The 12,131-nt window shown below is 45.5% G+C and overlaps 2 protein-coding genes across 3 annotated transcripts; one reads left to right on the forward strand and one right to left on the reverse strand.

Moving 5' to 3' along the window:
• Nucleotides 1–335: 335 nt before the first annotated feature.
• Nucleotides 336–4,451, forward strand: LOC133919439 (ubiquitin carboxyl-terminal hydrolase 3-like). Of its 2 annotated transcripts, none has more exons than XM_062363825.1 (9): nt 336–518; nt 618–749; nt 854–904; nt 2,148–2,268; nt 2,921–2,979; nt 3,049–3,123; nt 3,490–3,538; nt 3,645–3,721; nt 4,082–4,451. In XM_062363825.1, exons 1-9 carry the CDS (start codon nt 468–470, stop codon nt 4,163–4,165), a joined length of 699 nt encoding a protein of 232 aa, XP_062219809.1. In that variant the 5' UTR covers nt 336–467; the 3' UTR covers nt 4,166–4,451. The 2 variants fall into 2 exon arrangements, with proteins under 2 accessions (XP_062219809.1, XP_062219810.1); XM_062363826.1 differs by having other exon boundaries at nt 339–518; nt 2,163–2,268.
• A 144-nt stretch (nt 4,452–4,595) lies between these two features.
• Nucleotides 4,596–7,053, reverse strand: LOC133919438 (protein ROLLING AND ERECT LEAF 2-like). Its single transcript, XM_062363824.1, has 3 exons — nt 6,210–7,053; nt 5,944–6,095; nt 4,596–5,840 (listed from the first exon to the last, which is right to left on the reverse strand). The coding sequence occupies exons 1-3, from the start codon at nt 6,709–6,711 to the stop codon at nt 4,818–4,820; spliced, it is 1,677 nt and encodes a 558-aa protein (XP_062219808.1). The 5' UTR covers nt 6,712–7,053; the 3' UTR covers nt 4,596–4,817.
• Between the last annotated feature and the right edge of the window lie 5,078 nt (nt 7,054–12,131).

The raw sequence follows: 12,131 nt of genomic DNA on the forward strand, positions 1-12,131 counted from the left end.
AATCTTGAATCAAATAGTCCCGTTACATACAACTAACTAAACACTTTCTCATACCATATCATCATCTAACTAAATAATCTAGTTATATCATCTTATACAGGATCATCCCATCCTACACATTTCATCCAAAACATCCTATTACATTTAGCTTCATCCAACCGATCAAACGCTATCTAAATTCGTTTGAACGCACAAAATAGGCCGAGGGCATTGTTGCAACGAGCCGATGAGTTAACGAAGTGACGGGACCAACTTGACAACGATCCATGGGTTCCTGGCCGGCCCGGTTCCAGTCCGTGCGCCGCGTACAGCGTACGCAACTTGCGCCCCTCCTCACGGGACCCCGCGCAGCGTCACAAAACCGCCGGAACCAACACGCCAGCACCACCTCATTCGATCCCGCCGCTACACCTTCCCATTCTCTGGTCAGCTCCCGCTCTCCTCGGCCTCCTCCGCGCGCCGAGAAGATGGGGAAGCGGTGGACACCCCTGGAGGCCAACCCCGACGTCATGAACCAGGTGAGCTCACGCCGCCGGTGCTAGGGTTTCGTTTCCTTCCGTTTTGGCCGCTCGCGCTCACCGGTGGCGGCGCGTCGCGACGCGGGGTGGTGGTTGCAGTTCATGTGGGGACTGGGGGTCCCCGAGGGGGGTGCGCAGTTCTGCGACGTCTATGGCCTCGACGACGAGCTGCTCGCCATGGTGCCCCAGCCCGTGCTCGCCGTCCTCTTCCTCTACCCCCTCACCTCTCTGGTAATTAATCCCTCGTGCTCCCACTGAGTAATCCACCTTGCTTCGCTTTGGGTTGTGTGATGCCTGGGAGGTAATTAATGTGTCTGTTGCTTTCCGGTGAACAGGACGAGAAGGAGGAACCCGGCGCTTCTGGCACATCGACCGCAGGAGGCAAGGTACGGTTGTATCCTTCTGTTCTGGTTTGCTGTCCCCGTGCATGAAGTATGTTCGACATAATGCATCGTCCACGTTGTGATGCTTTGTTGGGTAGATCGGTGTGCTAAAGTAAGTATAGAGAAGGTTTTGGTTCGAGACTGTTTCCTAAGTCTTCCAAAGCTTTAGGGAGGCTATTGAGTGAACCGGATTTGTTGTTATTAGGAAACAGAAAAAACTGGCCATGTATTTTGAACCCTTTTGGGTGAGCGTCAGGAAAAGTCCTCCTGTCCTTCAAATGGTGTATGAGCTTTTGTGATAGGGTATGCAATTTACTTCAGTATCATGTTGTGATTACATCTGCACTTGCTTATGTTTATAGGTGGTAGATGCCCAGAGATTGGGAAATACAGTAACTAATTGTTATCTATTTTATCATATACGGGATTTGTGCATGAATTTGTTTGACTTGTTTATTTGCAATATTGCTCTATCCACACTGGATTCTGATGTTACCGCATCAAAGTTTACTAGTTGAATCAACTATAGTACTATGTGATGGTGTTTGATTACTTAAATCAGCCCTACAAGAACTGAACCCTCTGTACAACAACAATAACAACTGAGCCTTTTGTCCCAAGCAAGTTGGGGTAGGCTAGAGATGAAATCCAACAAGAACTAACCATCTATGATATTGCTAAATGATGTATTCAAGGAATACCTTATATTTTCAGCTCCATAAAATAAATCTCCAGTGATGGCTGCAGTACTGTGTGGTAGTTACAGATTCTCAAAGTTATTTTTAACTACCGAGGTATATTTGCTGTGGTTACTTTACTTGATCATGGTCGTGAACCAGTTTTCTTTTACACCAGAAATGACATACGCCTCATTTTTGTGGTGACCACAACTTTCATTGGGCAAAATACATCATCAGGCACTCTACCAAATCATTTTTATCAGAGCTTTTTTGGGTGCTAGTTCAGTAAGCATGGCACTTCTGTTTCCAAATGAAGGAACCGATTTATTCTCCGTTTCCCATTTCCTTTATCCTTCTGTTTAAAGGTTTGAAAGCATATGATGTTGTAGATATGTGAAGTGCCTTTTTTTTTATTTCACTCGTGCATAATTTTCTAATGGACATCAATTTGTGGTATACTGGTCTCCATTCTCCAATTTGAACAAATATTAAGTTACTTGAATCTCTTTTAACCTTAAGAATATTGCTGAAGTTGATGTAGGATCTTTGTACTTTTTTAATCCCAGAACTTCATGATGCAGGATCTGAACAAGAAGGTATACTTTACAAAGCAGACTGTTGGCAATGCTTGTGGAACAGTTGGTGTAATTCATGCAGTAGGGAATGCCACATCTCAAATCAAACTAGGTAATTTTGGAACCTTTTGAATTCACATTTAGCTAATGGTCTACACTCTACAGTATACGACCTGCAGTTTTGAGTCACTATGACCCAAAGTGCCATCCATGCACAGAAAATTAGCAGGTAGAGATAACCTACCAGACAGGAAAATGTCACTTAAGTGAAGATAACCTAACAGCCAAGAAAAGGTTACTTAAGTGATGTTGTTCTGGCATACCAATTCAGTTAGTTTTCCCAACATTAACTAGCAGGCATTCAGGTCTATTTACCAACAGTTACCAGGGTGCATCATTATTGAACAATCAGCTTATGTATAAGAAAATCATAGCGATACTTTATTCAGTTCCTTGGCTGTTTTGCATGTCCTACTGTTGATCCTCCATCATAAAATGGGCAAGGAAAGTTCATATCCTGATAAGGCTTGATAGCTCAAAATATTGTCTGAGTGTAGTTCATAGTTACAATAAGGCATGTTTTGAGTTTTGACTGGTTGAGACTTTTCTCAATAGTCTATTCTATGCACTCACCTTTTTTCTTTATGCTGTAAACCTATTTAATTTGTTTGCTTGAACATGCATTCCTGAAGTTAATTTGAAATCTGAATTCTGTTTGACTTTGACTTGTAGCAAGGCTCAATTGATTCTTCTCTTATTTGCAGTTGAGGGGTCTTATTTTGAGAAGTTTTATAAGCAAACAGCTGATATGGATCCTGTCCAGGTTAGTATTGACGTATGTAAATTCATTTTTATGTACTGTTCTCATATACATAATATTTGCTATCCTCAGCGTGCTGCCTTTCTTGAGGAGGACGATGAAATGGAGGATGCTCATTCTGTTGCTGCATCAGCTGGTGACACTTATGTAAGAACATCTAAGCAGTTCTTCTTTATATGTAGATTATTTCAATGCAACATTAATCATTGTTCTTTGGAGTACAAAACCAGCTGGCCTTCTTTGTTGCTCATTTGTTATCACGGCTGACCTTCACTTTGAATCTAGTCTTCATGTTAAATATCACGGATGGAATGCCATTCTATTGGAGCTGTAATTGGCAGCTTCTGTGCTTTCGATTTACTAGTTTAGCTGGTGACCTGGGACTTGGGAGTGCTGTTTTTAACAAAAGGACACTATTGATATGTTTCTTCAGTGAAAGATTAAATAATACATGTGCTCTTATAAGTGATAATCCTGTATTCGTCATCTTAATTGTCTTACTTTCCTGTGCAGGCCAATGTTGATGTGAATGAACATTTTATATGTTTCTCCTGTGTCGATGGTATTTGTTATATGGTCCCTACTTAAATGTTTCACCTTATTGTTAGTAGAACCCATATGTTTGTCTGCTGGCATGCTTATATAAGATCTTTCCTGACATGCAACAGGCATACTTTATGAGCTTGATGGGCGTAAATCACAACCCATATCTCATGGCCCTTCATCACCTGATACCTTGTTGCAGGTCCAATTTTTCTGTGTGTATTGCTTGCTTCACATTTTCTATTTTTTAGCTTATGATATAAATAAATGCTTTGCAGAATTCTGCTGCTTAGTTGTCATGTTGGTCATTTTTTTCCAGATAGATTGGTGCTATTGTTCTTTTTGTGAAGAAAAGTTTATAAATTTGGAGTATGTGCTTGAGGGTGCATGCTAAAGTTTATTTGCATTGAACATAGCATTAATCATTTCTCTCATCTTGCCTGATCTAACATTTATAGTGGTTGTGAATTCTTTATATGGATGTATCTTTTATCTGCTCTCCCTTTTTTTGTGTTCTATCGTAGAGGTGTGATCTGATCATCTGCTTTAAATCTGTTCGCAGGATGCTGCAAAAGTCATCAAAGCCAGAATTGCAGAGAACCCTAACTCAATGAACTTCAATGTCATGGCTCTTTCAAAGAACTGAAGTAAGCTGCCATGGTAGGTTTTGTTTGATGATCACGGACCATTTTTCCTTTCACATGTGCTGGGCAGTGGGCATCCAGAACCCTATGGAAAGTCTGCGCAAGGGAAAACAGAGATAGGAAAACGATCACCAAAAGCATGAAACTGTGCTGTTTGCACAAATTTTCTATCATATGACCTTGAGATGTTTGGTTATACTCTCGTGCCTTGTTTATGGAGATAGAAGCTGTTATTCAAGATTTTACTTGTTTCCTGTTTATGAATCGCATGGAATGTTTAGTTACTGCGGACGGCCTTTCCTCGTACCTGTTTCTCACAGACCCATAGCAGCTTCCTCTGCAAATTGATTCAATGAAACTAGCACTTCTATAATTTCCACGCAAATAATAGCAATGTTGCATTGTTGCGATGCGTACTCATTTTTCGCACTGTGACTAAACCGAATCAATAATTCCTGGCCAACCTAGTAAAACATTGTACATGGCTTGTATGCAGGTGTAAAGAGTAAGAATCTACATAGGCAAAACACGGTAATGCCTCTACTTGATACTGTCTTGTTTCTTTCGTGTATCTAAATCCTATTTGAAATGTACGTATAGACGCGTAAAACATAAGGAAAAAAAAATGCCAACGCAAAGAATCAACGCATAGAGCTAGTGAGCTACTGTGTGGGTATTTTGCGGCGCCCTGCACGCAGCCTCCAGCGCATGCGCAAACGACACCGAGAACGCGGCCATCGCCTGGAACACGGCGGGCAACTTCCCCTGCACGCTGCTGACCGTCGCTAACCTCGTCGCGTCGATGGCCTTAGCGTGCCTCCGCATCTCGTCCTCCACCATCTTCCGGCAGGAAGCGATCTCATCCCTCCGTTGCGCCACCTCGTGCGCGACGCGCGCCTGCATGTGGTCCTCCCTCCAAGGCCTCCCCCAGCGCAACAGCGAGATGCCCGCGGGCGCGAAAGAGTCGTAGTAGCTCTTCTCGACCTGGCGCAGCATCCGGGACTTGCGGTCGAGCTCCCTGGAGTACTGCCTCACGCGCCGCGCCACCCGCAGCTCGTCGCTCTGGAGCGCGTACAGCGTGCGTGCCGCGGTGGCGAAGTTCTTGATCGATTTCAGCACGTCGGCGCAGTGCACGCGGTCGAGCACCTTTCCCCACCTGTCGACCAAGGCGGTGAGCTCGGCGGCCACGGGGGAGGCCTCGACGCCTTTGACCGGCGTCAGCGTCAGCTTGAGCCAGCCGTGAATGGCGTGGACGTAGTCGCGCTGGTGCTTGGCCATGTGGCCCATCGTCGCGTACCAAACATTCATGGCGGCCTCGAGCGCCCTCGTGGCCTCGTGTTGGATCTCCGTCGTCGGCTCCATGGACGTGCGGCTGCTCAGCCCACGCAGCTGCTGCGCGATCAGGCTCTGCGCCCCGTGGTGCTGGCGCATCGCCCTCCACATGTCGATCGTGGCGTGGCAGAGCCTGAGCAGCTGGAGCGCGAGGTGGGTGTCGCGGAGCTCGGCGATGGCGGACGAGCTCGCGTCCACGGCCTGGGAGGCGGCCGCGAGCTGCGCGCGCGCCCTCTCCCACGCGGCCTTGAGCTTCTGGATGTCGACGTCGATCTTCCTGCTGTACTCCTGGTCCCGCAGCTCCGCGAGCTTCTTGTCGTGCCTGATTTGCAGCCGCTCTCTCGCCTGCATTGCAAGATCTCACATCGTTCGAGTTGTAAGACATTATGTCTGCTTGATCAACAATAATGCAAGATTACATCGTTGCTTAGTGTGTCAGTTTGTTCACCTTGACATCCTTGCACAGCTTCTTCTCCCATGCCAGGAGCTGCTGCAAGGTGGAGCTGTGCCTCTGCCCGCCGTTCATGCTGTCGACGCGTTCGTGCGTAACCGATGGCGCCGACAAGCAGCAGAGCGCGCCCAAGAAGCTGTGCGAGCCTCCTGCAAGAAAATTAAGGTAACCATGCAGTTACAACCAAGTTAAAAGCCTAGTAACAGTGTGACACGTTCTTCTATTGGCGAGTAACTGTAAGAGTCTCTCAGGCGGGGCTTTACCTTTGAGCTCGTCGCTGCTGGTCTCGAGTAGGCTCGACACAGCGTCGCCGGCGGCGCTTGCCTTGACGAAGTACTCCTCCAATCCCGCCGCGACCTCCGCGAGACTGCGGTGCTTCACCACCATCTTCAGCTCCTGGTCGCCCTCGCCCACACCTTCTGCTCGCATGGCCGCCGCGCCGACGTCAAAAATACCGTCCTCCTCGCGCTGTCGCTCGATGGAGCGTAGGAGCGGCGGCGGCGATGAGGGGGAAACCGGGCGGTGCACGATCACGGCGGGCGGGGTGTGGTCGGACACGGGGATCGGCGCCTCGCCGACCGCGAAGCGCGTGAGGGTCGACGCAACGACGCTGAGCGACCTGAGGTACGCGGCGTGCGAGGCCGCGAGGTGCCGGCGCAGCCGCACGGCCTCCCTCGCGAGCCGCCGGCGCTCCCGGCACCGCTTCGTGTGCTCGCGCGCGGCCGCACGGGCCGCGTCCCCTCCTCGTGACGAAGCGGCGCCCATCTGTGTGCACGCTTCGAAACAGCGAGGGCTAGCTGCTCTTATCGGCTGTTGAAGCAGACCGCGCGGTCGAGCGACGTTGGACGATTATTTGTGAGAGGCTCGCCAACGGTGAAGAGCACATGCGGCTAATGAAGCAGGTTCAGGAGGGTTTAGTAGCGATTCGATGCCGCGTTGGTTATGAACGCAACCAACAGGAAGGAGCTAGATCGAACAAGAGAAAGGCAACGGGAGGAATGATAGGAAAGCGGTGGGAAAAGGAGGAGCATTCCGCCTATTCAGATGGAGCTGCGTACGAAAATGCGAGGCATTTTAGGGTTGGGTTGGTACGCCGGAATCCCATAGCCATCCACGTACCTCCGCAGCTTTTGCTGAGTGGAGTGTACTCCGTGTTACTGTTATAAGCTTTTGGCTCGTGTCGGTACTCGCGAGTACTCGGTACACGAAACAAGCTGTATGTCAGTGACTCAGTGCACATTGGTAACCACATTGCTCAACTAATCTCCCCGGTTGGAAATAAATGTTTTTTTTAGTGAGAAATCAATTTTAAAATGTGTGTTATTTATATGTGATGAGTGATCGATAAGATTGTCGATTTTGTTTGTCGAGTTTTGGATTACTTAAACTTGTTTTGAGTATTTTGACTATGGACTAACTGCAGTTAGAGAAATGCGTTTACTTGTCTCATATTGTGTATGTGACAGGTGCAACTTGGTAGTCGTTGGCAGGTGATCCAGGCTAAGCGGGTGCTTGGCACCGAATGATCAAGGAGATCGGGCGGAGTCAAATGTAATCCTAGCTGTATACGTGGAGGTCAAGCAATGTATGAAACGGAGGATGAAGACGGTATGTTGACAAAATTAAGCAAAGGGATGTCGGTGCAAGTGACAAGGTGGCCCGAAAGATCGCGAGCGGGAGAGACTTGCCGGCGGTCAGGATCGCAAGACAGAGTACATGTATTGACATCAGAACGCTTGCTTAAGGTATAAGCAAGTGACGAGTTACGCTTTTGAGAAGCGTGCAGAGGATTTCACAGTTAGGTCTCAAAACCATGAGAGGATTGGAGGAATATGTGGCACTATCGCGAAGTTTGTGTCAAGACGAAGCTAAGTCGTGAAAGTGACGTGGTCGTTTGATGGACGGAGTAAGAAATAGACCAAAATACCCTCGATAATAGGTAGGAATGTACTACGAGAGAGATATTTTGATAACAAGTTAGAAACTTATGGATCAAGTTTTCTAGGCCTATAAATAGAAGGGTAGGTTTATGGGAGAGTTTGAATCAGCCACTTGAGCTCCTTGTGCCATCCATTTAAGAGCCTAGTGCTAGGTTTTAGAAGAGAGTAAGATGAGTGCTTAGTCTATGTAATATGTGAGAGTTTTTGAGAGAAAATTTCTTGTAATCTGCCTAAAATAGGACTGACCTCTTTGAGTAATAAAGTTTATGTTTTTGTATATGCTTCGATTCTCCTCCTTCTAATCTCTCTCTATTAGTTCCATTGTAAGCTTGCAAGTTTTACTTTTTCGGTTGTGATTTTCTTGTTGATTTTTGTTTTTGTCTTTAAGCTGCGATTTTTCAACCTTAGTAAGTTGTTATTCTTATTGCTAGAGGCATAAACGTGTATATACTCATGTATTTGAGAGGGTCTTGAATCCTCTTGTCTCTAGACTATCAACTTGGAGAGTTGCTTCTTTCGGTGACTATCTTTTTGTTTTATTCTTCGTTCAAGTTTCAAGCTTTTGTGCTCAAAGACATCTGGAATGGTCTTGAATATAGTATATGGTTCATATTCCATCTGTAGAATTATGTTGTCTTAGAACTTTCTTTCTCACTTTGTCTCTCTAAAGTTTATGCTTCCGTTTATACATTTTTTAGGAGTTGGGTGAACAAGGAGTAGGTCAGGTGCCTATTCACCCCCTCTAGTCGCTGTTCTTGGTACTACAATTGGAATCAGAGCCGGCTTAATCACTTGTTGATCTTAACTGGCTTTGTGATTCTTAGGTGACAATGGAGAGAAGTAGAAAAATTCTGTTCTTTGATGGTCAAGATTTTTGTACTAAAAGATGCGCATGTAGGCTTATCTTCTAAGTCAAGGAAGTTCAATATGGGAAGTAGTTGATTCCAACTACGAGATTTCTGCTGCTCACACGACTCAGGTTCAAGTCGAACAGTATGAAGCCAATAACAAGGCCAGAAATATTTTGTTCAATAGTCTGAGTTGAAATGAGTTTGATAGGGTTCAACACCTCCGCACTGCCTAGGAGATCTGGACTACTCTGAGTGTCTTCTATGAAAGCACTAATCAAATTAAGACCAGACGCCAAAGCACTTACAACCAAGAATACCAAATGTTTGTGCAAAGGCCTGGTGAATCTTTGGATGCTATATTTGCTCGATTTGATAGAATTATGAGTAACCTTAGATACACTGGTGTTTTGCCTTACTTTGACCATGAGAGGGTGATCAAGCTTCTCTATGCTCTTGGCCATATCATATGGAAAGTGAAGATCTCGAGCATTGAAAAGTCACCAAGTTACAACATGTTAACTTGCGATGAACTCTTCAACAAGCTCAAGTCCACCGAGATAGCCAATGCGGTTTGGATTGACCTCAGAAACCCCCTGTCTCAGAACATGGCATTGGTTTTTGGACCAAATGGTGACAATCAGGCTGGAGCTATTTTTTCTTATGCTAACACCTCACTGAGTGATTGTGCTTTATCTTCCTTTGTTTCTATCAGAGAGGAGCAGGTGGATGCACTGGATGATGAGGACCTTGCTCTTATCATGAAGAAGTTCACTCGATTCTACAACAACAGGAAAGACCGAAGGAGAGGGGGCTCCCGTGCTTGTTTTGAGTATGGTGATACCACTCACTTCAAGACAAACTGTCCCAAGCTCAAGAAGATGGAGAACAGCGACCACGACTACAACAAGTAGAAGAAGAAGAATAATAAACCTTTCTTCAAGAAGAAGCGCGATAAGATAACCAAGAAGGTAGCCAAGGCGGCTTCCAAGATGTTCATGGCAGCTCTCAGCGATATCGATACCTTATCAACCGAGGAGGAGAGCTTGGAGGAGGAGGAATTGCAAGTGAAGACAAGAAAAAGACCAAGGACTTCACTGGCCTCTGCTCCATGGCGGACAACAACAATGACAGCGACCCCGAGCTTGATCCCTTTGTGATTACTTTTCTATGACTAACTTTCCATCCAAGTCAATACCTTGAATAATGCTCTCGTTAGCCAAGATAGATTACTTAAGAAAGCTGTGTGTAAGTTGAAGGAACTTAGGCCTAAATATGAGTCTGTTTCTTCTGAACTTAAGTTTCTTAGGTCTAGGGCCAGGTTGAGGATGAGGATTGTGAGAGTTGCTTGGTTATCATGAGTGAGCTTGCCGAGTTTCAAACTATGCATGCTCAAGTCGTCAGTCGGTTTGAGACTACCAAGAAGAAGCTTTTTGAGTAGCAGTCTAGACCTACTCTCTTAGGCGCTTGTAAGAATTGACATTTGCTTTCAAAGGATGCTAAAGTGAAAGACAAACGCATAAAGGAGCTAGAGTTTAGACTTGATAGTGCTAAGAGTTCTATAGATATGCAGCCTAAGTGTCCCACCTGCATGATCCTTTAGGACAAGCTCAGCTGAGTTAGAGGGCAAGTTGAAAAGCTTATGGCTGAGAATGAGTACTTCCTTTCTCATGTAGAGAAGTGCTCAGAAGGCAAGGGTAAAATTGATTTGATCTTAGCTAAGACTAAGATATGTGCTGATAAGGCTGGGTTAGCTTTGAGTTTGGGCTTTGAGAGAGTTGCTTACACTAGTTCTGGCAAGATGGTATTCACCCCACCCACTACCCTAGAGTTGGAGAAAGCCATGATCAATACCTCATAATCCATACCAGAAAAGAACAAGCATACACCTCAAACTACAAAGAAGAAACCCACACCCAAGAGAGCACCACATCCTAAGATGAGGGCCCCTGTGAGAGAGCCCAAAGTGACCGACAATCGAGCTCCTGAGAGACTTTACCATTGCACCTACTATTAGAGGAAAGGTCACTTGGTTGGATTTTGTTTTTGTCGTAGGAGAGATGAGCGGCGTGAGTGGGAGTGGAGTACTCAGGACATGTACCACCCCTCTATTGGTGTACATGAGCCTCTTTCCCGCTCCTACCCACGAGTCTAGCGTATTTCAGTCTTTTCCTAGAGGCGTTGCCCAACATAGATTTTACCATGACTCATATGGTTTTGATCTACGTGTAAGAGGCTTTGAGTCCCAGTGCTTTGGTGGACCACGTGTTCTCCATCGTGATACTCGTCCACAACCTGTTTGTGTTGAGTTACATGATCCTACTATTTCTACTTCAAGGTGGATGACCTAGTACTGAATTATCAGGAGGCTTTTGACTAACCCCAGTACTGAGTCGTCCACTTTCTATTCTTCTTCTATGTAGGTGGCAAGTGGAGGCTTAGAGAATAAGTGGCTCATTGACTTTGGTTGTTCATGCCACATGACCGGAGATTCATTATGGTTCTTCAGTCTCATCCCGACAAAGTATCATGAGCACATCACTTTCAGGGATGATCAGAAAGATAGAGTGAAGGTCAAAGGAACAGTAAAGGTAAATGAGAGTTTTAGTCTCAAAGATGTGGCTTTGTTTGAGTATCTGGGACACAACCTGCTTTCTGTATCTCAGTTGCTAGATGATGACTTAGAAGTGCGCTTCAAGCGCGATACTTCTCGAGTTCTTAATTCTTTTGGCACTTTAATTTGCAAGATTTCTTGAGTTGTGGGAGTTTTTTGAGTCAATTTTTTTGAGGTTTCTGGTTCTTCTCTGTGTTTACTTGCTCAACTTTCTTCTGAGATTTGGATATGGCATAGGAGATTAGGGCACATGAGCTTTGATTTGCTTGCTCATTTGAGTGTCCTAAACTTGATTCGAGCATTGTCCAAGCTCAAGTTTGAGAAGAACTTTATTTGTGCTCCTTGTTGGTATGGCAATATGGTTGCCGCTCCTCACCCAACCAGTCAATCTGGTGATGACTGAATGACCGGGAGAACTTCTCCATATGGTCACTGTTGGTCCTTCTTGGGTTTGTTCGACAGGTGAGAAGTGGTGTGTACTTGTTATTGTTGACGATTACTCTCGCTACTCTCAAGTCTTCTTTTTGCAAGCAAGGATGAAGTATTCTCACACTTTCGGAGCTTAGCTTTGAGATTGTTTAAAGAACTTCTAGGTGCATTGAAATCAATTCGAAGTGATAATGACATCGAGTTCAAGAACTATCTCTTTGATGCTTTCTGCCTTTAATATGGCATTGAGCATCAATTTTCTGCCCTACGTGTTCCTCTGCAGAATGGCGTGGTTGAAAGAAAGAATAGGACTTTGTTGGAGATGGCTAGGATGATGCTCAATGAGTATAGGAC

This window comes from Phragmites australis, chromosome 5 (assembly GCF_958298935.1).
Source record: "Phragmites australis chromosome 5, lpPhrAust1.1, whole genome shotgun sequence".
Classification (NCBI taxonomy): domain Eukaryota; kingdom Viridiplantae; phylum Streptophyta; class Magnoliopsida; order Poales; family Poaceae; genus Phragmites; species Phragmites australis.

Bases quoted from the DNA above. Each gene is read 5' to 3' on its own strand.
- LOC133919438 (XM_062363824.1), bottom strand. From the start codon at position 6,711: ATGGGCGCCGCTTCGTCACGAGGAGGGGACGCGGCCCGTGCGGCCGCG. The intron at 6,096-6,209 runs GTAAAGCCCCGC...ATTTTCTTGCAG, and splicing joins CAGCAGCGACGAGCTCAAAG to GAGGCTCGCACAGCTTCTTG. The intron at 5,841-5,943 runs GTGAACAAACTG...CTTGCAATGCAG, and splicing joins AGCTGTGCAAGGATGTCAAG to GCGAGAGAGCGGCTGCAAAT.
- LOC133919439 (XM_062363825.1), top strand. From the start codon at position 468: ATGGGGAAGCGGTGGACACCCCTGGAGGCCAACCCCGACGTCATGAAC. The intron at 905-2,147 runs GTACGGTTGTAT...TTTTAATCCCAG, and splicing joins CATCGACCGCAGGAGGCAAG to AACTTCATGATGCAGGATCT. The intron at 2,269-2,920 runs GTAATTTTGGAA...TCTTATTTGCAG, and splicing joins CACATCTCAAATCAAACTAG to TTGAGGGGTCTTATTTTGAG.